Source organism: Amia ocellicauda, chromosome 19 (genome assembly GCF_036373705.1).
Source record: "Amia ocellicauda isolate fAmiCal2 chromosome 19, fAmiCal2.hap1, whole genome shotgun sequence".
NCBI classification, from domain to species: Eukaryota; Metazoa; Chordata; class Actinopteri; order Amiiformes; family Amiidae; genus Amia; species Amia ocellicauda.
Window position 1 is genome coordinate 20193661 of NC_089868.1, and position 24846 is coordinate 20218506.

A 24846-nucleotide genomic window follows, 5' to 3' on the forward strand; every position below is an offset into this window, starting at 1 on the left:
TGCTTATTTAGCCATTGTTTTGACTGACAGTTGAAATCTATCACACATCCGGTGGATTTCTAACACAATTACATTTACAAACTCCAAACTATTGCGGATAGTAATTTCCTAAAGCTGATCTGTAACCCTTTCACCCATACGTAGGTTATCACATGATGGATGTATAATAATGAAATATGACAGACGACAGGAAAATTAAATAATTCATTACCTGTACTATTGCTAATGTCAGTAGCAATTTTACAAAGTAAAGAGTGTATAGAATAAGTAACCTAGCACCAGATTAATTTTTAATAGTCTACGGGAAATTACTTATTGAATACAATGACCTGGTCAGAGGAAAAGGGCAATATGGCAATATTGTGCTTAATGTGGAACATTGCCAGAGAAATTTGCTCTAGGTAGTTTATAATCACGGAAGACATTGTGAAATCCCCAGTGAAAAACGGAATTAATTATTTATTCAGGATGCCTTTGTGCAAATAAATAAATAAACACACAAACATCTAAAATAAGAGTCCAATAAATTGCCCAATAACAACTTTCAGACAGGAAACTCACTTGATATATTTCTTGACTAAAAAATACAGATTAAGACAATTCATCAAAGAAAGCAATTAACAGATACTACAGCCAAACCCCTAATGCTTGACTGAGCCTAGTAAATATTTGGGATCACTGACACTCGGTCGATTAATCTATCACTGTACCCAACGATCTATCTATTTGCAAGAATTTTATGTGCATGTGTGTGTTTTGGGGTAAGAAAAATAGGTTACACAATTTTCAAAAGTTGCAGACATTCTCTTATTTTTAGGGTGAGGATAGACGATTGTTAGTTTCTCAGTAGCATGGATACATCATGAATTAGTTAAAAATCATATACTTGGTCTACAGATGTATTTGAAAAATTATACACATCAACTCAATATTTCACTGGGTATTGACGAGTCCTGAAGATTTTTTTTAATTTGCATAACAATTCTCTTACTTTTGGCAGTCAGAATATTGTACAGATCTGAAATGATGGCACTTTAAAAGACACCTATCACTTTGAAATGTACACTGTCCTGACCTTTGCTACAAGTCAAAAACAACAATTTTAAAATCTTATCAAAAACCACTGGGAGAAGAAGGACAGAATGCAATAAAAATGCATGCGAGATCAATATAAAAGGAAGCCTAAGTCTGGTCTACACTTTTTATGAAAAGAAAATGTAAAGACGACCAGAAGAAAGCAGGTGCACCTGCAGTTTAATCTAGAGGTAGCAAATAAATTGAGTAAGGTCTCAGATTGGGGCGAGTAGGACCGGAAAGCTTTTTTGCAAAACTGAGCAAAATAAACATTCAGGGAAAAAAAGTTCAGGAATAATTTTATTTTGTGACATTTGTAAGGATGTAGCTTGAATGTATTCTGCAGCAGCCAAAGGCAGTCCAAGTGAATGAAGAATTGAAGTAAAAGGAAGCATGTTTTTATAAGCAGAGTACAGAGGCCCAGAAGCAATATCTGTCTCCTACTAGAATTTAATTCCAACATTGCAGCAACTGATGCTTAATGTTCCTTAGAAGAGAATGGAAAAATTGTAAATCCCCACTAGCAGAACTAACTCGATTTTATTCATTAAGGGAGCAAATTTTGGGGAACCCAATAATCAAAGATGAAAAGTTTACAAACTCTGAAATTAAACAAAGAGTGAGTACAATCTATCATAAAAACATAACTAAAGCATTGTGCTGAGTGATGCCAGTTTAAAACTTGTTGCGATATCATTCATACATGAGAGCAAGAGCCTAGAAGTCATAAAAACACAAACATAAACAACAGCCCACTTATGAGGAAGTCATAAGACGTCCCTCAGGTGTTAATTTTCACTAGCTGAGGGGCAGGATAAAAATCTGAAGATTAAATATGTTTCTGCTATGAGTATCGTTTATAAAATTAATGCCCACACTACACAAAAATGTTATTACAAAAGACTTGATTTTCATCTCTCGAGTCTGATATTGAGGCTCAAAGGCACCGAACAGAGAGAGAGAGAGTAAAGAAAGATCACAACAGATGACAGCTTTGAAGAAAACCAAACAAATCAAATATTGAACTGGAAAAGCAAAATTGAAAGAAGTTTGAAGAGACTGAACTCTGAACCGTGTGGAGAAACTGCTTGATCAACATATAGTCCAGAATCCAGACGTTTCTTCAACACCTTCCGTCTTTAGTTTTGCCGTAACCTTATGGTGAGTCACTAATAAATAAATAAATAAATAAAATAACAGATTAACCGAGACACTGCTGCAATTTTACTTGTACTGGATAAACCCATGCACCACTTAATTTGCATTTCATATCCCTCTTTTTTAAAGTTGACATGCTGGTGATTTAATTTATACCTATGGCTGACAGAGAATATGGCAATGCATTCTGGTTTCATTACACGAATATACAACCTTGCAGTCCATTTAATTAAAAAATAATATGCAGTTTGCCTCAACAGACACATTTAAGTGCAGTTTCCTGATTGGATCTTTTTAGCCAAGTGGTTGCTAGGTAATGAGATTTCAGTCTAAAAGCATCTCTTCTCTCTAAATCCATAATCATACATTAAGGTGCATTATACTCCACACAGCCACCATCAATTACTCCTTGTGTTTGCTTCCCTGTATAAAAACAGCTGCTCAAAATGAGTGTCTTTTTCAATGTTGACCAAAGAATTCACAACGTTTGACATTGGTGATGGCATACTTACAACCACTTGCTCTTTGGTATTAGAATTATTAACTGAAACACAATCTACTTTGATCAGATGGGAGGAAAAAAATTAAGAAAATCTAAATTTACTGGCCTTGTGTATTAAGACGTGATTTGAAAAGCTTTTGACTTATTTCATGGAGCATCTATGGATACCTATTTTAATCCCAGCGACAATTGATTGCAAACTCTTTGGGTCACGTTCTAATGTAAAGCATGAAATAATAACTATCTGCGATGCCACATTAAGCTTTTAAAACACTGTTAGGATTCAAATTACCAAGTAATCAGGCCTGTGAATACAGTACAGCAGCAATTATTTGAGCAAGGCAAACAAAGAAAACAAAATAAAGTCCCATGACTTGTTAACAAATTCAGATATGATGGAGAAAGAAAGAAAATGTTAATTTCTACAAAACTTCTCAAATTCCTCTATTGAATGGAAAAATTAATTCTGTAGTTGATCAGCTCAACTTTATCAATGCACCCATTAAAATGAAGAAAGCAAATTAACTGGATCCTTCCTTTTTGCTTATTGAAACAAATGATTAAGGACAAATTATAAACCGGAAAACAAAGTGGAAAAACAATCTTATAAAAAAAAAAAAAAAAAAACGTTTGTGTTTTGGGCAGGATGAACTCAACAGCTTTTAAATGATGAAAAGACTATAGTGAACAGTTACTGACACTGAAAACTACACATCTGGACTCGTGTCTCAAGGAGGAACAAACCGCAATCCTTGTTAATGGCTGCAATGATCTACAGCTGTTGGAAAGAGGTTTGGAAGATCTCAAGTAGAATCAAAACTGAAGTGATTGTTGTTGTTTTCTGAACGAAAGCTGGCAACATTATCTTCACAATTTAATTTATTTTAAGATGCAATGTAATAAGGTGCACATTTCTGAAGCTGCCACACTAAATCAATCTAATTGTCTTTGCTAGGTGTGGAGATGCCATCATTACAGTGAAAAGGGATTAAAATCCTCCATGCTTAAAATATACAATAAAAATTGTAAACACTGTGTAATTAATTGGCCAATGAAAGCAGAAAATCTTATGCATTTTATCCAGACAGTCGCTGTTTTGTCTTATATTTCATCCTGCCTTGCACAGATCTGTCAAAACACAATGCAAAAAATCAGCAAGAAGTACACAATATTATGCAAACATTTAATGCCGAGACGTTTAGCATGGGTGGGTATGAAGTCATTTTCTCTACAATATTTCAAATTCTCACAGCCTGCCTCCCCACACAAGATATTCCCCTGGGTGAGGCAGTGTACCTGACCTGGAAATGACGTCTAGTCAATTGGATCCTTACCGGGCCTTTACAATGGGTATGGTAATAGACAACAGATTGTAAATTATCCAATGCTTCCCAGTTCTGGCTGGAAACATCCCCCAATCGGTCTGAAAAACCCAATTTGTGACAGATATTTTGGATTCTGTATCATGTAAAACTGCCCTTGGATACAAAATCCATCCTTTGGTCAATGCAGAAAGGTGTCCTTTATTTAATTGTATTTGCAGATATACTGGAGGAAATATTGGACACAATCCAAGTCTAAAACTACATACATACATACATACATACATAAATGCTGAGTTAAAGGTTTGAACAGCTCCTTTCACCTGACTCGAGATGAGCCTTTAACTTTTGAGATTGGAGAGGAAGATTTTGATTGAAAACCATTTAAGCAAAACCTAGCAAATAGCGTAAATCATTTAATTGATAGATTAAAATAAAAATATGCAGCTCGGAAATAAAATCCACATTTGTTTGCGCTAGCACTTTTACTTTAGAATCCTGTCACTAATTTCCTCGATTCGTAATTATTTAGATTACCTTTTTCGCAGCATTAATTCATTAAATCTTATATTATTCCACCTTCCCCCATCTGAAACAAATTGAAATCTGATAGTTTTTTGTGCTTTAATGAGATAATCTCAGGATGTTTTTCATGCTTTTGTTAGACAGGAAGTTTCAATTTTAAATGTCATCTTTGTGACAGCCCTCCAGATAGAACTGTGCTTCACTTCTTAGGAAAGATAATGCTTTATCGAGTATTAATTCAACCCATTAATTCAAAATTTAAATGACTCTAGAATATTCTCTTTTCTTAACTCCACCCCCGTCGAAACACTTCCAAAGACGATCTTTTTTGTGTACCAATTTGAATCTCCTTCTTCTGGTAGTAACAATCCACACACATAAAAACTATTTCTACCCGATGGTTTACAATAATGGATTTAAGTTAATCAATAAGTGTCATCATGGAAGTATTTGAAATATCCAATCTACGGTGAAAATCCTTTGTGCGTTCACTTTTCTATTTTATATAAATGGCAGTGGAAAGCCTCTGAGGATTCGGTTATATACCTGGGTTATTTTGAAATTGAAGGGAATACACTCAAAACAGATATAGTACGGTTATTTATTTCAGTGTAGGTTTGAAAAGTTGAATATTGTTTTATCTTAATAAAATGTATGATTGGTCTGGACCTAGATTGTAATAGCTTTAATCAAGACTGCAAGAAAGCAGTTTGTACATATTCTAATCCATATGAGCCAAGACTATAGGCTTGATGGTGAATCGCATCATCAGGATCATCATTATCAGAATATGTGGGGAGAGAAAGTATTATCTGAAAGGCATTTCCTTGGAGAAATTTCACTGCCATCTTTAGGTCACATTTTGACATTTTAAACCCGGTCATATTGAAAGCAACATTTATACATTTTCATTCATTGTAACTTAGAGGTGAGAAACTTCCCTCTACTGTAAACGTAGGCATCTGCAAACACATTCGTTGTCTGGAGAAAAATAAACAGTAACAGCACACACATAAAATGGAAGAATATAGTTGAAGAAAACAAAAGAGGATAGAAAAGGAGAAGAAAAGAACCATTCAAAAATGCTCATAGTCCAAAAATGTCTAACTCCCAGTGTAAAAACACTGTTTTTACAGAGTTAGAATGAATTCACCCAATACTGGCTAATTGAAAACATTGTTGCCTTTTGTAAAAGCCTATCTACGACAAATTAAAAAAACGGAATGTTAGATTCTGTTACATCCAATATAAATAGTATCATTAATCCATGATTTCCTATTGTGTATGAATTCTGAAGTTGTGAGGAATAATAAAAGTAATAGTCCTGTATCTTAATTTGACATCTTGTTTTATACCTTCGTAATAAATTGAATTGCAAATAATTCACAGCACTCCAGTTAAAAGCAAATATTTAATCTGATACCCCAGGAATGCTTTTAAAACAAAAACCTTCCAATACTGTTCTCATAGAAAGCTAAATGTTTATTAAAGTACACTTGTAAATGTTTCCCATGTGTGTTCATCCTAGAAAGACAGATTAAATTCAGATTAGGGTGTCAATCCTGATTGGCCAGTCACAATACCTTTGGACCACCCTCTCCTCATTTTTGTAAAATTAAAAACACTGGATTTCTATTGATACATAATATTTAATGTCCTTTCCCCAGATCACTTTCCAAGTAATAAATTACAGTAATATGAAATTAAATGAAAATATCCTTTGCTTCCTTCCTAAATAAATGATCCATCTTACAGAAATGATAAAGCAGTTTCCGGCTCTGCACATTACCTTCCCTATAATCAGTCAGAAAAATATCCCATTTCTAATCCTTGCTGTGCAATTAAGAGATAACAATTTGTAAAACTACCCCATAAAGAATAACAAAATAAAATCTATATAAAATGTAAAAAAATTGTATTGGCTCAGAAATGTATGTTACAAAAACTGCATTTTCTTGGTAGGCCATCATTTCATCATTATTATTTTTTTTCTCCAGTTGAAATACAACAATCTTCTGCTAAAAAGGAGAAATGTATGAATACACTGACTTAAAACCATTGTAATTGTCATTTAATTGCATTTTAACCGAGTGATAAATTAACAATTTGTTACTCATCCTCTCTAAATAGTTTTGTCTCAATACTTTTTGTGTACCGTACGGATCCAAAGCAAAACCGCAAATCCGTAACTACAAATTTGGCGGCTGCAATTTACACGGTTGGTATTTAGACGTAATATTTTCTCTGGACGCGTCTCAATAGATGAGCTTTACTGCGCCTGCATGGAAAGCGACTGCAGGTGCCTAAAGACCAATCAATGCACCGTATGAGCATTTTATGAGAGAGAAGATTTAGTAGAAAGGCCTCTATAGCAGATAGAAGGTGAAAGATGGATTCGCAGCAGAGAAGCATGAGACCCTGAAAGACTGATTAGTAGGAACATCTACGGAGACAGAACAAAGAGTTAAAAAAGTCACAGAAGGTAGGTTCTGTTTGGCAGCAGAGTACAATACAGGGTGGGAAAGAGGTGGTCAACATTTGGCCGTGCAGACTTTAGTTTGTTTTGTTTCCGGCTTTTGATTCGGTTCCCGATTGTGGTTCCAATACATTAAAAAAATGCTTTTAAAGAGCAGTGTTTTCCCACCCTGACCGAGATCATGATTTCAGAAGCATAGTGAGGTGAAATACAAGAAAAGAGAGAGAGAGGCAGCATAGAGACAGAAGAGGTGAATATAGAGCTACAGAAGTGTTTATTGAGCATGCTACAGAGGTAAGCAGGATACACGCAGGGTGAAATTAACACAACCATCAAACCTCCCGACTTGTTAGAAAATTAATTTTTAATTGTGCCGATTCCAAACTATACTGAATTTTACATTTCTAAAGATGTAAAAACTCAACTAATATAGAAAATATACATGACTTTGTTCAACATAGACCACAGAATCTATTTTCTCTTAACTAAGTACATCTATGTGGGGGGTCATTTTTTTTTTTTCTCTTCCTCTCTTTAAACAGCGGATGGTGATTACAGTAGAGATCATGTCATCAATGTCCTTGAAGAATTCACTCGTAGATTCTGAGCCATGTTTGTTATAAATTCTGGATTTTTGAAATACAAAATATTTCAGAGGTTCATTAAAACTGAATATTACAATGCAAGGAAAATTAAGACTAAAGGCACATAAACTTTGGTCCCACCAGGTTGTCCTCTTTGAAAAAAAACTCACACAATCACTGTAGGCCGACTGCACAGCTCACTTCTGTTAGCTTTTTTGAATGCATGCAACAGCAGTTTGTCCCAGAACTAACTATATCAGTCAGTACATGCTCAGAAATCCACAGCCATTTTAAATCCTCAAATATAAACTAAAAATGGCGATATATAAATGCACGTAAGTCGAAGAACATCTACAAAAGTATATTGAGTCATTAGCAACATTTACACTATAAACCTCAGCAGTGGTGGTGCAGAGTATGCACACAAAAAAAGCAAGAAAAAAAAAAAAAAAGTTAAGATGATCTTACCGAATCTCTAGCTAGGGTTAAAGCTTTATCTTTGGTTGTCTGGATAAAGCAAGTCAATAGCTGAACAGAAATGCAAAATGGTGGTTTCTTATTAGAACAGAAAATACACTGTTCACCTTCGGTCTCTTCCAAATCGTATTCTTTTAACTGCTGACATGATTTTGCACACACAAAAAAAAAAGAATCTGCAGAAATCAATTGATCACAGCGCTAATAATAAGGACTACACTTTGAGGGGCAGAACTTCACAAACTGTACAGATACATACAGAAAATCCTAATCTTTTTACACATCCGCTTCTTACACCATCAGAACCAATGTGCCTAAATAGTAAACTATAAGAGTTTATGTAAATGTACGGATACTAAATTACCAATGTAAAAGTGTTGATACTATTTTGTCAAGTAAGGCACATATCTTGTCAACTAACCAAATTATAATAAAAAGAGGAATTTACTTACTTCCTTCTTATGAAGAAAATGGAAAAAAGTTAATGGCTTGCCTAACGTATAAATGGGGGGGGGAAATGTCTTCAATGCAGCCTAGTATCACTGCTGTATCACTTTTTTTTTGATAATCCATCATATTCTTTAAGGAATGACTGATAAAACTTAAAATGTCAAACTGTGGTCCCCAGTGTCCGGAAACAGTCAACAGGTAACGCCTCTAAGGAGCGTGAAACACATTGTTATCATCCTGCAATCCTGATCAAATGGTTGATTTGGAGAAAGAGACTCTCAGGTGGTGATTATCTCCCATATTGTAATTGTGTAGGTCAATCAAGGCCTGAATTGCTTCTTCGACCGTTGCCATCTGCAGCAGTGCCATTTTGTGATCTCTGCAGAAATTAGAGAGATCGGAAATCGGATCAGTTTACAAAGCCTGGTTAGCTAAAAAAAAAATGTCAGTTATTCCTTAAAAAACTAACTTTTTAAAGACAAGAAGATCATTTAAGCCTATATTCTTTAATTAGTCATTTAAATATACCACTTACAATGCGCCAATGTAATTCCAACATAAACACGTACAATATAACAAATGTATTAGACAAACATTATGACTATCTACATTGATACAATTGGAGAGATTTCAATCAAAATACAGGAAACCACCACTTAGATCAAACCTAAAGAAACAAGACTCATACTTTCAAAACCACACTTTGGGAAGCATTATTCGTTGACATCAGAACCAGAGTAAACAAATGCTTTAATATTATATTTTTGCTCATCTACAATGAACTATAGACATGCATGGAAATGTATCCAGGAATACGATTTTCCTTCTTAATGTGAATGGTTAAGATTATATAACACTGTTGGAATAAAAAGAGGCTTACTGGAAAAACTTGAAGGCTTTCACAGTGCCACCGGAGTTTGAGAACAGTACTCGGAGGTCTTCTTCGGTTATGTCTTGTCTGCAAATCACAAAAGCAAAGTGTAACCATCTCATCTGTGAATTTACGTTTTTCCACAACACGTTTTTTTTTTTTACACTTTGGGGTTTTACTCACGGGATATTTGACAGGTGAAGGGTCGCTGAAGGAGGGAAAATATTCTGGAAGTTCTTTGAGCCCGGTTTCTTAAAGCGATGCAGCGGCGAGTTTGTGAAATCCTTCGTGAGCCCTTGGTCATCAAGCCCCTCTCTCGGCAACTGTACCGTCTGATGCTTCGACAAGGTCACTCTGATTATCTTCCCATACATCTTCTGGCCGTTTAAATGACTCATTGCTAAGACAAGAAAACATACATTTAAATTAAGTGAACGCTAATTAGCTATGAAATGGTTATGCTTTTAATAAACAGGACAAGATCCCATTATGACTTCTGGAATCACAGAAATATGGACTACCTTACCCAAGAAACATGCTAATGAGATGAACAAGAGTTCAAGGAACCATTTATTTTTCCTTATAAATATGTATTTTTAAAGATTTATCCAATTAAAATCATCCACTAACCTCATGTAGTAGTCAAAACCAAATAAAACGAACAGCAAGGGTACGGACGCTAAACTAAACGAAAGCTTTTGCAAAAGATCAAGTCTTACCAAGCTGCGCCTGATTCCCGTCAGCCATTTGTATGAGAGCACTGTCTTTCTTATTGTACAGTATCTTCACGCGCTGAGCATCGCCATACACACCTTTTTAAAGTGAAAAGCAGTCAGGGGAACACAATTAATTAACAGTTAAGAAAAGCGATCACTTCAGAAAATGATAAAGACATCAAAGTGAAAAGATAGCACATTCATCCAAATGAATAAACAAATCAAGATTTGAATAGAGATTTGAAGAGAACATATTCTGATACACCCTCCAAAACAAGCTTTGTGAAATGATAAACTAAAAATACATGCAAAATAATTTAACCATGCATTAACATAAGCGGTCTGTGAAAATAAAACTTTAAAAGCCAAAAGAGAGAGGTAAAAACAAAATTAAAATCATAAATAAATAGCAAGAGAGACTACTCAACTATAAGCCAAAAAGCTAGATATAAATCAGAATTAAAAGGATGAAAAACATTTTTAAAAAAATCAATAATAAAACAAAACCAAAAAAAAAAAAAGTAGAGTGCTAACGATAACATACCGAAGAGGGTAAACAGACTTTGGGGCGTAACCATCTTTAGAAGGAGAGAAGAGCAAGCAGCATAAGACAGGAAGAGAGAAGAGTCGAGGAAGAGCGGAGATGAACAGATCATCCATAACGAAGAGTGGTTTCCCGTAGAATGGTGAGGTGGTCATGGATCATGGTTCAAGGCAGTTAATTGGGGCAAGTTGGTCCGAGGAACATTTTGTTCAAGCACAAAGCATGAACAGGGGGGAGGGGGGACAGGTAATGAAGAAGAGGGGGGCGGGGTAACAAAGGGTAAACAGAGGGCAAGAGAAAGAAAGGAGGGGAAAGGAATGGAAAGGGGAAGAGGGGGGGAGTAGCAATGCAGAATAAAAATAAAAAAGGAGTAGGGGAACAAAAAATAAAATATAGGTCAGTACATAGGAAATGCAGGAGTTTGGTCAGAAAAATGGCTGGTTTAATGTTTTCTTACAAGAAAATAATTGTGCCAAATGTAGTCACCCAAGACAAACGTGGGCAAAGTACATTCATATCAAAGAATAATTACAGCATATAATAATGAGGAAATTAAAAAAACAAAGGGGCATGCAACAGATTTGGAAGTTTAGGTTTTAATAGCTCAAGCATGGCAAAGTATGAAATGCAGGCAAATTGTTAAAGAAGGTGCATTTTCTTTTTTTTTTTCTTTTTTTTCTAAAATCAGTTTTAGCATGCAGGTGTAGACATGAAAACCACCTTGCAAAGTTATGGCACTACACAATGCACATCATGTTTCAATCCACAAACCCACCAGGTGTTTGGGAAAACCATGATAGATAATTGAACTTGGTATACCCTCGAGTGAGGTATAGCTCCCACATTTCATACCAGCTTACACAGCGAAAGAAAACAGTAGAGAGAAGTCAGGAGAGAAAAGGCAAACGAGAGCTTAGAGAGAAAAAGACCGAGAATTAACAAAGTATCAGTTCACAAGGAGGTATAGAGAAGAGGGAGCTCAGAAGACAGTGACCAAAATCTGGAAAGAAAAGTCTTGCTAAAAGACTGGAAATGCCCCCTCAAATTCTCTTGGAGAGAACCTTGAAAGAAAAAGGTATTTCAGTAGAATTTCCATAAAGCAAGAACCAACAAATGTGACATATGCAAGCACGACAACAAAGCCAAACACAAAATAGAGAAAACAAAACAATGAACAACAAATACTGTCTTTTATAATTGGTTAACCGTGTAACTTTAACCTTACAAACACACTGTTAGTTAACTTAGCGGCGATAGGCCTTAGTTGATCACCGAAAAGCAAGGCCCGTTATGCGAGAAGCAGTTTTACAATGCCTGACGCCAAAGCGAGCCATACATGATTGCACTTAGATTCTGGTCAATTCAATAGTAAAGATGTATTAAAAATATACCAAACGCATCTCTTACATGATTAAGCATAGCATTACAATTAGTTTTCCATTTCCAGAGTGAATAGTTAACATTACAGACTAGCATATTCTGGTGCACACTATATTTAAAGACCACACGGACGATGGCAAAAAGGCAACAAAATAAAAGCACAGTATGCAATGGTCACCTCACTCAACAGAATAAATAAAAGCCCGTCGGGAGCTGCCAGGGGGCATTACGTACTGACCTCCTCGTTGAGATTGCTGACCAGAAGCACACTGCTGGTGCCCGAGACCCCCGACAGTGCCACCCTCCCTGCGGCCGCTGCCGCCGCTGCCGCCGCGCTCAGGGGACTGAGAGCTCCTGGAATGGCAAGCACCGGTTAGAGGAGACATCCCCCCCACCATGCACAGCAAACCTTGGCACTATCCTCTACCTAGCCATACAGCTGTGCATATAAACATCAGGACCTCCACATAACAGCACATTCCCCAAGGTGTCTCTGCCCGCTCAAAAATGTCTATCTGTTTCTATAATATGGCGCACACACGCTAGAAAGAAACAAGGTTAGGTCACATGTTTATCATTGGTTACATTACACTGCAATCTTTATAATGGTTATAATCAGGGGGGAGGGGGAGAGTGAGGATTTTAATTTAATTTTTATCAAATGGAGCACGCCTCACTAGGCTGTATCAAAGCTGCACTCGGCAGTCTGTCCAGATATGTCCTTTTGAAACATTTACAGCATAAACAAGCTATCCTGCTTATGCTAGGTCAAGTGAGGAAGTTCAGTTAGTAACCGAAAGAAAGAAAAAGATCATAATGGAAGTATAGGTACCTCCACCCTGTGCAAAGCCAAGAGAAGACGGAAACCCTCCACCACTAGAATAGGGAGCTACCATTCCAGTTGGAGTACCTATGGAAAATGTGTACATTAAATTCTTTTAACAGCGGGTGCCTTTTAACTCTACTACAGAATAGTGTTAGAAAACAAACTCACCGGCCAAATGTAATTTTCAATCAGTGCTACTCTATGTTCCCCGAAAGACCACTTTAATGTTCGCCTAATTACCCCCTACCGCTTCTTTGGCATTCGAGAAGCAGGATTTAAATCAACCCAAATTCCATTATATTCTGGTTCCTTCTTTTTTTTTTTTTTTTTTTTTTGCCCATTGGTAGATTGCATCTCAATTAGACAGACAAAATAATATCGTTTCATCCCAGCAATCTGAGTCGTATGCCAAATTACAGCCCTCCAACTAGGCAGGCTATGAATCCTTCAGCCACATTTTTAATTAGTATTTATTTTCAATTTTTCTTTTTCTCTTCTTTTTTTTTTTAAGAAGGTCTGATTAGATCCTTGTGGTGAAAGGCATAACAAGAATGTAAAGAAGAAAAAGAAAAAACAAATTGATAAACGTCACATCCGTTAAAAGAGCCATGGATAGGAGAAGAGTTAGTATGCGAGTCGCTGAAAGACCCATATGCCCGCCCCCTGAAAGTTTGGAACAAAGGTTATTATACCTTGACTCTTACCAAGCAGCGAGGAATCCTTATTGAAGGCCGCGGCCACAGAGGGGTCCATACTGGGCTGACCGTCTCCCGCTGGAAGCTCAGGTCGGGTGTAGTCACGGCTCTTGTCGTTGTTGTACTTCACGTTTAAATTCACCAGTTTCGAAAAGTCAATGCGCAGTGTACAGCAGGCGTTATAAATATTCTGACCGTCCAGAGCCTTGGAAAGAAGAGAAAGAATTCGACTAATCATCACCTCTGATATGAAGCTAACCTTTATGGTTAGCTAAAGCTGCAGATACTCAAAGAAAATATGAAATACAGCTATAAAAAAAAGTGTTTAAAATTGTATTCAAAAATATAAAACACATTTCTTCATTATTGTATGGACAATTTCTGTTGTCACTCACCAGTTTTGCTTGCTGGGCGTTCACTGGGTCATTAAATTGAAGTAAAGCTTGAAACTGGTTGTTCTTTGTGAATGTGATGATTTTCATAACTGTTCCAAACTTTGAAAAGATCTGTCAATCGAAAGAGATGCTGGTTACAAAAGGGTGCTTTTAAAAGCCATCATTGGTATTATTTCACATTTACTATCACAAGGAATGCAACCTGGTGCCAAAGCCTTAGGAATGCAGCCAAAGAAAACTGCTTGAACTGACACTTCAAGCAGTCGGTTAATAAAAGCCTGACCTTGCATCACCAAAAGCTGGAAGCTAAAGACATTGTTATACTACAAAAAACCCTGAATGGCAGCTGCATTAAAGAGATGTCCCCTTGTAATGAAAGAATTCATGAAAGAAAGACATGGTTGTACAACATGAAATGTTATGAGCATGTGTTAGTTTCAAAAGAATAATTAAGCATTTAATTATTTGATCCTCTTACCAAAATTTGAACGAGTGTGAAACGATGAAAAAGTCAATAATAGTCGCCTTACCTGTTGAAGGACATCCAGTGTAACTGGGTAGAACATATTATCGATGATTATTCTGAGCACGGGGCTCGGCGCAGGTGTTAATGCGCTCTCGCTCGCCGTCGTCCCTGACGTTGGTGTGCTGGCGGCCTGAACGGCAGTCACAGCCTGAAGGACTGCTTGTGCACGCTGGAAATGACATTTTAAAATAAATAAAAACATCCAGTCGTTGTTGGTTAATCGGTTCTTCTTTTTTGAGTTTAATGTTGAAATACTGGTAAATCAAGAAAAAAGTATGACTCTAAACCTTCCAGTGAACACCCTGGAACTTTTTTGGGCATGACCCCGTCCCTTCCTTCTTTAAATACCACTCGTCATCTTCGATAAAGTAGGATGACCACAGATGTCACTTACTTACCTGGTTGAGAGCATTGTCTGTTTTGAGTTCTTTATGATTGGAGTACTGGATGAACACGGGCACATTGCGCACATGCGGTGTCACGGCCGTGTAATAGTTAACCATGGTAATCGCTGCCTCCTCGGTTCCTAGCTCCAAGAACGCCTGTTGGGTGAAATCAGACATCGATATTGCAAATGTAATGTGCTGTAATGCTCCGAGACACAGACATTTCCCTTTGTTGTCCATTCACAATAAAGAAAGTGCCAGAACAACATTTTGGAAACCTGCAGGCCTACAGGGCATCTTTTATCATAATCAATGTTTTTTATTACACTGTGACTGCTCCAGGCTGATCGTTTAATGTGAATAGCTGTGGCATTTAAGACCTAAAATCCTCAGAAAAATTTCAATAGTTTTGATGTGAACATGGAATAGTCTCAGTAGAGTAGTTATAGATGGAGGATGGAGAAAAAAAATCTCATTTTAAACCAACACTTATTTTCCAAAAGATAACAGATTCATGTTATTAAAATCAAGCCCAACTCTGTAGACTAATTTGATTAATATAATATTACATAATTTTGGTTTCAATATTTCAACAGCTGTTGTGTTTTTTTATTTTTAAAGGATCATACACACCTGATTCTTTCCTTTGAGCATCAGAATATTAGTGACCTTCCCAAAGGGCAAACCCAGAGCAATAACCTCCGTCTCAGTCACTTCATTGGGCAGCTTTCTGATGTGAAGAACTCGTGAAGGAGGGCAATCCATTCTGTCTTCAACTCTTAACTTCTTGCTATCATTTCCATTAGCTGTATTAAGTAAAACAATAAATAAGTTTGCAAATCGAATAGAAAATACCTTGGTAAATCCATCAGAAGTTCATCCAAGCACTTCCTTTTTTCAAATGATCAATTTACAAAAAAATAGGCCTGATTTTGTATATTAAAGAAATCGTAGAAACAACCAAAACCAATGATCAAATAAATTTCGTACCCACTAAGAAAAAAGTGTAAGAACTTTCTTGTTGCTTTTTTATCTAAAACTGACTGGTTCACATTTTAATACATACCAACTTACCATGACATCCTTAATTACAATGTGATAAATGAAAAAGTAGGAAACAATTCAACTGCTCTTTGAGAAGTCATCACAAAAAACTAATTAAACTATTACAGAGAAAAAATAAAAAACAATAGCAGTGATCAGTTTCTAAGGAGAAATCATACACCATAATTTAATTTATTTTTATATCGCAGATGCACACTGCTGTCAAAACACATTAAGTCTTGCATTATTTTCATAGCAATTCATACTGTAGGGAAGTATAACCTGTCAGAGCACCCCATCACCCAAACCTGCCATTGCTATAAATAACCAGAAAGGACAAACGCCTGAATATTTTGTCAAGAATATTATAGAAAATCAAAACGCACAGAATCACATTGAAATGTATGTGTGGGTGCACACCTTCAACAAGAGCACATATACAGGCTAGAAGTGCATGCCTTGCTTGCAGAGGATTTCAAAAACAGTTCACTTGCTTTCATTGACTTGTTTTAGTAATGTGTGAAGTCTTTGGACATGTGTTAAGCAAACAGCAGTAACTAATTTCAGGTTAGTTTCATTTCTTTAATTAAAACTTTAAGGTGAGACTTCCTCTTCCAAAGAAAAACTTGCATACATGTAAATTAGGTTAAAGTATTTGGCACAGCTTACTCAATTACTAAATTATGTTTAATTAATGCCTTGTGTTGAAAGAAACCGTGGGGGTCAAAAGAAGCCCGTCAAATGTCAGGTGATCAATAACTACATGAACTACAATACCTTCCAGTGAAGAAGAATGTATTTAGTGTATTTTAATAAATGAAATGCACTGTAATACAAAAGACTTGGTACTACCTGCGAGTGAAAGTGTAAAATATTTTTGTGCCCGAGTTCCACAATTATAATTCATAGTGTATCACTGACATGTGGGAGTAGGATGCATTTTAAAGGACACTGTCAAAATTAAGCACACCACTGTGACATGCATAATTACAGGCGAGTAATTGCAATTACCTAAACACTGAAAGACAGGAGAAAATGTCTAGCCTTAGAAGAGTTTTTCATTTGAAATCCCTTGCATTGTTGGTTTTCAGAAACCTCTACTTTGGGCAAATATGTTTGAGATTGGGGAAAAAATATGTAGAATACTTACCAGTTACAACCATGCCACTCATATTAGAGTTAGGGCTGTTGTACAGACTGCTAGAGAGTAGCTCGTCTGATCCTCTCTGAAAAGAAATCCAAAATGAGAAATGTACTAATCTTCAGACATCAACCACATAATTGTAAGAACTAATGTAATATTACATCTCTTAAGACCACACAAGGAAAGAGGGACATAAAATAACAGAGTCTATTGCTCCCTTTGTATTGCTTTAATCTTGTAAGACTAAGATCTGAAATAACCAGATGGTGTAATTTCATCTGGACCTTATGTTCTCCCTAAAGACTCAAAATAGTAATCACTTCAGTCAGAGACTCTTCAGAGGAGTACTTATAATGAGTGATAGATGGACTGAAAAATTCAAAACCACTACTAAACTTAAACTTTCTAATGCAACACCCTGATTTAATCTAAATGTGCAGTGCAGCACGTTCCTGATAATATTTTCTGGATGAATAAAATAAATGCATACACCGAAAAGTCAGGATCACATAAATAATTTCAAAACGCTGCTACCAACTACATCTTTCGGGATATACGTGTATATATATATATATATGTGTGTGTGAGGAAGTAAACTCTATAAGAAGTACCTTAACTGCCAAGTTATCTTTACATTAGATGCTGAACAATCTAGAATCATCCCAATACAATAATAGCATTACATTATCCCTTCTCAATAACTGTAAATCATCAGATGAAGGATAAAGTGCATTTTAAATGCCTACTAATTACTTTCCAACTCAACATTACACAGAATTTTGGCAATAATGTCAATTTCAAAATTATTTCATGTCTGTTTTGGCTGGGCTGCACCAACATTTAAATCTCAGTGTGTGGTGCTGTTTAAGACTACTTGCACAGTACAGAATGTGTAACAAATTCAGCACTTAACATTTGTTGTTTTGCCTGCCAAATGCGTTTTTTTTTTAACCACGTTAACAAAGGCAACTATTCACAAGCAGATTCATTAACTGAGCACCTTTCACTATTAAAGACACTTCATAGTAATAAGAATATATTGTTGGCAGTAGAGAATATCACTTTGCTGACCTCAAATTTCTTAATGCCACATCACATTAAAGTGTGTGGGCTTTGGAGTAACATCATCTAGAAATTAAAAATGTTTATTTTTCTTTTTTTACATATGAATAATAAAAATAAAAGATGGCCAATTTCCAGGAGTTTTCATTTTTCTGTACAAAACACAGTTTGCTACTGGCATGCATGAGTGTCTTGGACGAAAATCAGACAATGTATTTTCCTAAAAGTCTGATCACTGAACCAATGATGAATCAGAGGGACTCTTTAACCATTGAAATACAATTCCTCAAAATCAATTTCTAAAGGAATGGAGGGGAGACAACGAGAAACATTTCAACCTTGGAAAAGCTTTTTACATTTGGAAAATGTATAATTAACCAATGCACTTATGGCCAGTCCTAACAAAATGCTCATGAAGCAAATGACTTCAATTAAAGCTTTTAAAATGTCATAAACAAGCTGGTTTCAGAATTCTTAGCATTACTGCACATATTTTACATTGGTTTAATTATGTGCATCAGGTGTGTGTTCATTTTAATATGTCTTTTGATTTGTAAGCAAAACTGTAACTATGAATTCTTGGGCAAATTATAGAGGAGAAGAATGAGTATTTAATAAGCATATTATTGTAAAAAGAAAAAAAAGAAAAAAAAACATTATGGTAATAATTTTTGCATTCACTCCACTAACAATGTAAAATAATTCCAAGAGTTAGATTATGGAATTTGCTAAACTTTTGTCAATTGAAGTAAGCGCATCAAGAAACCACAACGTCTGGTCGGATCATCATCATGGCATTTTTGGTACTGCTGACAGGATCACTGTTGCCACAGTAACCAGACAAAGCATGGAAAATCAACACATTCCAATATCCACCCCCCCAAAACCAACAGACAACGACCCACTGCTAAACAGCTGCAACACTTAAATCATACAATCTTTAAATCAAACTACATTGATACGTAGTTGGTTGCCATGATCCATGTATGACTAACCAGGAAGTGGAGACTTTATAGCTCCCAAATTCCTTAAATATAAATGTAAGGAATCTAGAGTATATGAAGGACTTGCCCAAGTGGAAAAAAAGACCAGATAGGCCAAAAACTCCTTGATAGACTAGACATAGGAAAGAGCTGAAAGGGATGGTAAAAACAAAGCAGATGTAGCTGTATAAGTCGTTTTTCATTAAATCAACACAACACAATAAAAAAATATATATATATATATTTCAAATGCACAAAACCTGTGGACAAACTGTTTTTGAATCTTTAATTGAACCTTTATCCAACTCTCCAATAATAAAAACCATATTCAGGTGTTGGTTTTCAAATCACTGCTTATCGATATGGTTTTCCAATTTGATTAAGTCTCAAAAACGCACACTTGACTTATATTCAAGATAAATAGAGAAAGCCACAAAAAACTGCACTGTAAGCATAATAAAGCAAAGACAGCCCTGCTGCAGAATTCAGATGTGCTGTGACCAGGCTGATCAATTGGAATCAAAAGCAAATAATCTCATGTATTACAGATTGCAGTCAACTAAGTACACACTGAATTCACAGCAGTATCAATATTTACTCAGGTCTGAACCGCCACATTAGCATAACACAACTTAAGGCGGCAAATCAACATATTCATTTCAACGCAGTACTTAAAATAAATAAGACTGGGTTTTGCTAAACAGGTAAACAAAACAAACTGGAAACAGATGGATTAGGTAGCTGTTGACAGAATAGTAAAATAGCTCATCCATCATCTCAAACAGACCACAGCCTCAACATATAAATAAATTGAAATGAGAGATTATCTGTATTTTTATTTATTTTCCCCAGCAGTAGCCACAAAAGCAGAGTATGCAATTCTGACATATCAATTCAGCTTAAGATGTACCTTGTTATAACTCAACATAACACACAATCCATGAGATTAGGTGATCCACTGAAAGATATTGATACTGCATAATGCTGATCTAAACCATAAAGGTGAGGGCCTACAAAATACCCAAAACTGTCCCATGGAGAAAGGAATCCATCAGAGTAGGAACAGCATGTGTAAAAAGTGGAGGAGTACAAGAGGCAGTGAGTTGGAAGAGTACAGGAGGATAAAAATTTAAAAACGAACACAATGCAAGCAATGCTAAAGCTTAGTGCAAGAACTTGGCAGGGAGGGATAATTTCTGCAATGTGAGAATGCGTCAGTTTAATAGAAGACTAAATAAACAGAAGAGGGAAACAGTTGAACTACTACTGCATAATTAGCCAGCACAAACATCGTTCAGATCAGTGGCAGACTAAAGCAGACAGGCAGTAGCACACTGGCGCTGGAAAGACTTTTAATGGATTTCTTCTTGCTTTCATTTCCTCTCCCCACACAGAACCCCTCCCTTTGCAGTTCGTCTTGTAGTAAACGTGCCTTTCCTGTAGCAGATTGCTCTTTTTCACTCATGACACACATTTAATTTGCTTCAGCCTTCTCTAGGTGGATTAATTTCCTGTACATTTTTGCTATTTTCCTCCCCAACAAAAAATATTTTTGGATTTCAGGTGGTGGCACTGCTTAAAAAGGAACCCCGGTCACATTTGATTGGTTACAAAACATCCATGGATGTAGCTGACTGAATGCAACAACGCAACTGCCAATCAATGCATTTCGAAGCTTAAGCAAAATGTAGTTTAAAGTATTTAGTTTGCCAGCAGTAAAATCATTCGCTTATGGTACTGCAAGGTTGGCCAGAGTTTTTTTTTTTTTGTTGTTTTTTTAAGCCAGGCAGCACCATTTTGCTGAAAAGGCCTGGAGAGAACTCCTGTGTAACTTTTTGGTCCTAACTCATACTAAATGAATTTTGTAACATTGTTGATATATGACACACAATGTAAAAACCTTAAAGATGATACAACCATCTAGGAAACAAATGCCCAGCTACAATAAACACACGCACAAATTTGGGTAATTGTGAACATGCAACAAATCTAATTTCCGTTTGACCTTTTGTTACAATGTTGGATGAGCTGCATATTTTTCCCCAACTGACATGTTTCTCTTTTATAAATCAGCCTACTGAGAATCTATGGGTCTGTTACAAACAGGAAAATGTGTCTTCTCTTCTAAATATTGCACTTTAAAAATAATGCTCAAATTTCAATCCACATTTTCCCACAACAGACAAAAACCATAAACTAATACAGGCAAGACATAAGTACTCATAAATGTAATGGCAGCTGAAATGTTATTATTTATGAAAACTATAGCTCTGAGGAGAGTTGACTGAAAGACCAGCTTCTGGCCAAGATCTGGCACATTAAACCAACAATCTATTTATTTAAAAGTTTCCGGTATAAATTACAGATTATTGGAAGCATGAAATAACTGCTATACCTAAAGCTGTAAAACTTTACAAACCAATATTCAATACCACCATTTGTAAACACTACTTTTTTTCTGCTCCAACATACTACAGCATTTTCATAGAAAGATTGAGACAACTGGATTTTGGTCCTTATAAATGGAATAACCTGATATATTTGGAGATATAGCAAGTACAAAGTTCACCAGATCCCTCTAAATCTTCTAAAACATTTGTTTCTGTAAAATGATAAGACTTGACAACAGATATAGCTATCAATCTGCAAAAAAGTCTTACAATTACAATGATTTGATTATCTGCTCTGCATGAGATGTAAAGTTAGGAAGGGAAAAAAACACACTGGCTGCCCTCTGATAAGTGACTATAAATATTTTCTAGTGTTTACTGCACTCTGCTAGTTAAGGGATTCACACTGATTTGCTGTTACTAAGACAGCAGTCAGTTGAGGTTTTGAACTTTGAAATGCTGAACTTCAAGGCATAGAATGGATTTAATCAACTATCACTATCAGATTCTTTTAAGAGGAAAGAGTAGTATCTTTAAATATTATGTCAGTGCTATGAAACCTTTTAAGATCAAGCAATTGTCAGATTTAAAGGACAGGTTACATATCAAACACAGTTGTTCTGCAAGAAATGTGTGCAATGAACTTGACAGCTTTTGTGGAGACTGAATGATGAATGAAAAGAGTATATTAAAGCTGAATATATATCCTAGTGCTTAAAATGCAGTATGCATGTCCCTCTGTGAGTCCTAACCACCAAGCACAATGTTCTTCTAAACAAAATCCTATGAAGAAAATACATTGCAAAATACCTTCAATAAACTAAGCCTCAAGCTTTACTCGTACCATCAAAAAACAAGGCAAAATTGTATGTGTAAAATGTAAATTTAAAATTATGAGCAGGTACAGCTGGTGAATAAGAAATGAAACCAAGAAATTCACTAGAAGCCAGGGTTAAAGTTCATTAGTATCTTCACCATAAAGTTTATTTTATTGGGACTGCAAAGGATCATGGGATACTTAATTGGCACAACACCTACAGTAAATATGGGATTATTTCTGTATAAAGCTCAATATGTGTTTTACAATGCATTCACATTTTCTTACTTTTTAAACTCGTTCAGTGCAATTAGGCCTATGTTAAAACTGTGACACCGCAATCAGATTTACTAACACAAGTACTCCCAGCAGAGTGGTTTAGCCTAATTAAAGACACCTAATACAATCTTGGATGGTTAACCCAAATATCAGGGAAGAGTTTGGAAATTACATTTTTGAATAGAGGTGACCGATATATGATAAACCCTTTTAAAAGTTGAAGCCAATACATTCAACTTTATGCTCTAAATTCAGACTTGCAACCTGTTATTGAATGATGGGACAATCCATATCTTACTCAAACAAACTATTAAATATGAACTATTTAAATTATTTGCAACTATAGTCACAAACCAAACCAGATTTGAACAAGTCTTTCACAGAGTAGGAACATCCCAAACTAAGTGCATTACTTGTTTTTCTTGAATTATTATAGTAGTCACAATCTGGTGACGCGTTCATGTTGTGCATGCTAGCCAATCCTGTATTTCAGGTCTTCTCTTTGAACTGCTTCAGGTGAAAAAGGCCCAAAACATTTTGAGGTTTCATGTCATGGATTAAAAAAAGGAAATCAGCCCTTAACACTTACCTTTACGCCAACTGCAACATCAGTGACAATGCTATAAAACAAAAAAGAAGCAAACATCAGTGTCAGTGTGGTACCCTGTGAACAAAGACCTTCCCACGCAAGGCAACCTGCCCTATCCTATACAAACAGTGCTCTCAATTCAAACCCACGTTGACATAAATACATACAAGCATAAAAAAAGACAACACTAATGGTTTTATTGATATTATTATACATGCCCTTCTGTTTTAGTAGTATTATTAGGCTTGCATCACTGCTGTTCAACAAAGCAGCGTGCACTACAGCAATGGCCACATCCACAGCCTTGGACATGGACCAGCCTTCAAATAAGTGCTCTGTGGATGCAGAAGTGAAAGACCTTGCCCCCAAATCAAACTCCTACAGCTCAATGGGCATCGATGAGGCCCAGCTCAAGCAGCGCCAGCCTGGCTCCATGCCACCCAAGAGGCCTGCTTCCATACGGCCTCCGCTGGCACTTTATATCGGCGCTTCACTTTCATTTCCACCTCCATTAAAAGTCCGATGCCTTAGTGTTTAATGAACGGGGGGGGGGCACGACAGATCTGCCCGAGGTTCATTTCAATCACGGCACCGAAATGTGTGTGTGGGGGGCGTAAAAATCAAGGTTGCCAATGAAGAAATGGGGAAGAGATGCGTGACAGGACAGGAGATGCTGCTGCTGCTGCTGCTGCTGTTGTTGTTGTTATTACCCGGAAAAGGACGCAATGCAAGGGGGGACACATCTGACCCGGGCCCCGGTGGATGCATCGATATCTGAACCGCACGGCTGTGAAACCCGATGCATTGCTTTCAAATCAATGGCATGTTACACAAAGGATTCACCCGGTGTCCGGATCCACAACAAAGCAAGTGGCGGCGCTACTTTATTGGGGGGGGGGGGGGGGTGAGATCAACACATGCACCCCCCCCCCTCCAATACAGCAGCCATAATCACTTTCAAAGATGATCGTATGTATTGGTTATCGATCACGCTGTAACCCACAGAAAAAACAATGACAATAATGTAAGCCAGCCGACACTCAGCACTTCCTTCCCCAGAGCTACTTTAAAAAACACACACCGCCTGGGCTCACAGCCGCCTCGCTATAGCCTCCGATCTACGTGTCTCTGTGACCGCTAAAGCTTTCTCTCACGACCCGCTCGTTTCGACGGTTATAATGAATACATCCAAAGGTACCTACCCGTCCATTGCCGGATTAGCTATCTCTACGATGTGATCTACCACAGTACAGCACCTCTGCCAGCAACACGCAAGACGACAAAATGGTGGCGGACGCCTCGGCGGAAATGGCCGAACGGGGCCGAATCGCTGACGGGAATGTTCGCCGCCGAATCGCTGGCACTGAAATGAACCCTGCGTGGGAGGGACGACACCCTGCGCGGCCGACGGGAGCAAATGGCGCCTTGGTTTGAATGTAGCTCTCTGTCTGTCTTCTTTCACTTTCTGTTTAAGACTATAAAGGCGGGTTTCTTCACGTATGCGTGGACTCGTGTAAGAAGAACCAGTCCAAGCATGTTTTTTGGAAGTTAAAATGTTCCCTACGCAATGCAATTAAAAATAAGACCAGGGGTTATGTTATGTAATGTTGTGGACAATACATTTGTGTTTG

The 24846-nt window shown here is 36.7% G+C and overlaps 1 protein-coding gene across 4 annotated transcripts; it reads right to left on the minus strand.

Annotated features, from left to right (window-relative positions):
• Positions 1-7403: 7403 nt before the first annotated feature.
• On the minus strand, positions 7404-24558 carry ptbp2a (polypyrimidine tract binding protein 2a). Of its 4 annotated transcripts, none has more exons than XM_066692516.1 (15): positions 24418-24558; positions 23216-23246; positions 17102-17177; positions 15541-15713; positions 14920-15063; positions 14526-14690; positions 13996-14106; positions 13610-13805; positions 12912-12989; positions 12318-12433; positions 10700-10733; positions 10159-10251; positions 9623-9839; positions 9449-9526; positions 7404-8947 (listed from the first exon to the last, which is right to left on the minus strand). In XM_066692516.1, exons 1-15 carry the CDS (start codon positions 24423-24425, stop codon positions 8818-8820), a joined length of 1650 nt encoding a protein of 549 aa, XP_066548613.1. In that variant the 5' UTR covers positions 24426-24558; the 3' UTR covers positions 7404-8817. The 4 variants fall into 4 exon arrangements, with proteins under 4 accessions (XP_066548613.1, XP_066548610.1, XP_066548612.1 ...); XM_066692513.1 differs by having other exon boundaries at positions 13598-13805; positions 24418-24522; XM_066692515.1 differs by lacking the exon at positions 12912-12989 and having other exon boundaries at positions 24418-24522.
• Between the last annotated feature and the right edge of the window lie 288 nt (positions 24559-24846).

Coding starts and splice junctions, on each gene's coding strand:
- ptbp2a (XM_066692513.1), bottom strand. Junction 15,064..15,540: donor TGCTCAAAGGAAAGAATCAG/GTGTGTATGATC, acceptor TTCACCCAACAG/GCGTTCTTGGAGCTAGGAAC. Junction 14,107..14,525: donor CACTGGATGTCCTTCAACAG/GTAAGGCGACTA, acceptor TTCGATTGACAG/ATCTTTTCAAAGTTTGGAAC.